We start from the raw sequence: 2,794 nt of genomic DNA on the forward strand, positions 1-2,794 counted from the left end.
ACCTGCCATATTACTAATATTATGTGCTCCTACCCAGTAAAACCTTAAAGCAGTGATGGCGAACCTTGGATCCCCAGATGTTTTGAAACAACATTTCCCATGATGCTCATGCACTCTGCAGTGTAGTTGAGCATCATGGGAAATGTAGTTCCAAAGCATCTGGGGTGCCAAGGTTCGCAATCACTGCCTTAAAAGAACTCTAATCCTTCCCTACTCTATCCCCCCCTCCCCCCCCCAAAAAAAAAGGTTATGGATAGATGATTATTAAAGCAGCATACTGTACTTAAGTTTATGTTTCTCTTTTATTTATTTTGTCAGTTATAGAACATACATTCATTTGTAGGTGCATCCGAATTTTAAACTTTTCGATAATTTTTTCATGGCTTTCTTCATGTCTTTGTTTCTCAGGGTGTATATGATTGGGTTTAGTGCTGGGGTTATTACAGTAAATAGAACAGCAGCAGCTCGATCTTGTTCCAAAGAATCTTGTGTCGAAGGTCATATGTATGTAAATATAGCTGTTCCATACAGGAGGATTACAACAATAAGATGAGCACTGCAGGTGGAGAAAGCATGTTTGCGACCTTCTGTTGATTGTATTTTTAGGAGGAATTTGCTAATAAAGAGATAAGATAAAAGAGTTAAAAGCAGAGTGGTTGTGGCCAGTGTCCCGGTAACCCTTGTGAGAAGTTTCAGGTTAAGAGATGTGTCAGCAGAAGCCAACTTCAACACAGGTTTAATGTCACAGAAAAAGTGTTTCACCAGGTTTGGTCCACAAAACGGAAGCTTTGCAGCCATCACAGTATGCAGAAGTGAGTGGAAATACCCTGTCATCCAAGAGACCAGAGCCAACTGTCGACAAAGCTTAGAATTCATAATGTGGGAATAGCGCAAAGGATTTCCTATAGCCACATACCTGTCATAGGACATTGCTGTAAGAAGTATAACTTCTGTGCTACCAAGGAAATGGAAGAAATGGATCTGTGAGATGCAGCCAGCAAAAGTGATGACCTTATAATGTGAAAAGAAATCAGCCAGCATCTTGGGAACTGTCACCGATGAATAACAAATGTCAAGTAATGACAAATTCCACAAAAAATAGTACATAGGAGTATGCAGGCTTGGTTCTTTAATAGTGACCGCCATGATAGATAGGTTTCCTACGATGTTTATCATGTAAAAAAACAGGAAAAATGCAAACAAGATCTCCTGTAACTTCACTACATCAGTCAAACCAAGCAAAGCAAAATTTGTAATTGATGTACAATTTTCCCAACTCATTTGACTTTTGTTAGCTGCAGTAAATACTAAAGCTAACACATTCACATATAATGATGGAATATCCTTGCAAGAATTTCTCTTTCTTCTCTTAGATTTCAAGTTTGGAAAATAAATACAAAAGGTAAAATGCTGGAAAAACATGTTATGACCTTTTAGTTGTAGTGATGGGGGGCTTGAGGGTCCATTCACACCAGCTACAGTGAGACTAAACGGGGCTGCTATTCCAGCACACTCCCACCACAAGACATGGCATAATGCCTCGTCTCCGATGTGGCTTGATCACACCACTACATTTCAGTGGTGTACGGGCACTGTGCACTGAAATAAAGTATTCCATCCTGCCATCTGATAGAACTCTAGGAACTGAAACTGTGTGAAATTTCAATGAAATAAAAAAAAAAAAAAAATGAACAGTGTGATGCGCCAGTATCAGTGATTGCTCTGGTCCACTGCATGCCAGCCTCTGCATAGCAACTGGTGTGAAGGGGCCCTGAAACTGTAATAAATATACAGTATATCTTTGTAGAAGTCTCCAAACACACATTAGAATTTTGTATTTCGCTTGACATGTTTGTTTATAAACCTAATTTTGGGTGGGGTTACCCTATTCATCCTCTATAATAAATGTGGTAATGGTAGGTATGCAGTCTTTAGGGTGGCAGTATTCATTTTTAGAGAACTTCTACTTCATAAAAAGTAACACCGTTTTTTTTGTTCAGAGATAATTACTGTCCAGCTTCTGTCTTTTTTTTTTTTATTGTGATTTTTATTGAAAAGTAAACATTTCCATATAAACAGAAACATGTGTAAAAACATTCAAGTTTTTTTATACATTATATTGCATATCTGAGAAAGAATTTGTTCAAAACAGTCACATCGCTACCAATACGGCAAAAATCTAGACCTTAGCTATATAATGCAATGGGGATATAAGTAAATGAAGAGGATCAGGGGAAAAAAAAAACATAAAATCAAATCAATAATAATAAATAAAGGGGCATCAGGTAGAAAAATAGGTACCCTTAGGGAGAAGATTTTTCAGTGGATGATATGTAACTGATACCAGGATTAAGGTCCGAACAATCCCAAAGATCCCAGGTTTTGGAAAGTTGTGGGAGGGTATCATGTACAATTGCAGTAAGACGTTCCATTCTAGACATGTGCAGAGTAAAATATTTCGTTTCGGAATTTCGTTTTCGTCCGAAAACTTAAATTTATTTAGTTACTCCCGAAATTCGTTTTTATTTATTTTGTTTTTCGTTCAAAAATTGCATTCGTCCGAAAATCCACATGAATTACGGTCGAATCTGTCTTTGAAGGCTTATGGTGTCTGTCAAATGTATAAAGAAGATTCGACGGAGCTAGTATATAGCATACTTTAGAACCCTATTAAAGTCTATGGGACTCCAACATTCAAAATCTAAAGTGCTAATTTTAAAGGATAATTTGCAAGTTACTGTCCTAAAAAGTGTTTGGGGACCCGGGTCCTGCCCCAGGGGACATGCATCAATGC

At 37.6% G+C, this 2,794-nt stretch overlaps 1 protein-coding gene across 1 annotated transcript; it reads right to left on the bottom strand.

Annotated features, from left to right (window-relative positions):
• Positions 1-337: 337 nt before the first annotated feature.
• LOC143942269 (olfactory receptor 12D1-like) lies at positions 338-1,630 on the bottom strand. Its single transcript, XM_077463512.1, has one exon. It carries the CDS (start codon positions 1,420-1,422, stop codon positions 499-501), a length of 924 nt encoding a protein of 307 aa, XP_077319638.1. The 5' UTR covers positions 1,423-1,630; the 3' UTR covers positions 338-498.
• Between the last annotated feature and the right edge of the window lie 1,164 nt (positions 1,631-2,794).

Source organism: Lithobates pipiens, unplaced genomic scaffold, assembly GCF_037356315.1.
Source record: "Lithobates pipiens isolate NorthernLeopardFrog02 unplaced genomic scaffold, aLitPip1_a1.2 Scaffold_30, whole genome shotgun sequence".
NCBI classification, from domain to species: domain Eukaryota; kingdom Metazoa; phylum Chordata; class Amphibia; order Anura; family Ranidae; genus Lithobates; species Lithobates pipiens.

Bases quoted from the DNA above. Each gene is read 5' to 3' on its own strand.
- LOC143942269 (XM_077463512.1), bottom strand. From the start codon at position 1,422: ATGTTTTTCCAGCATTTTACCTTTTGTATTTATTTTCCAAACTTGAAA.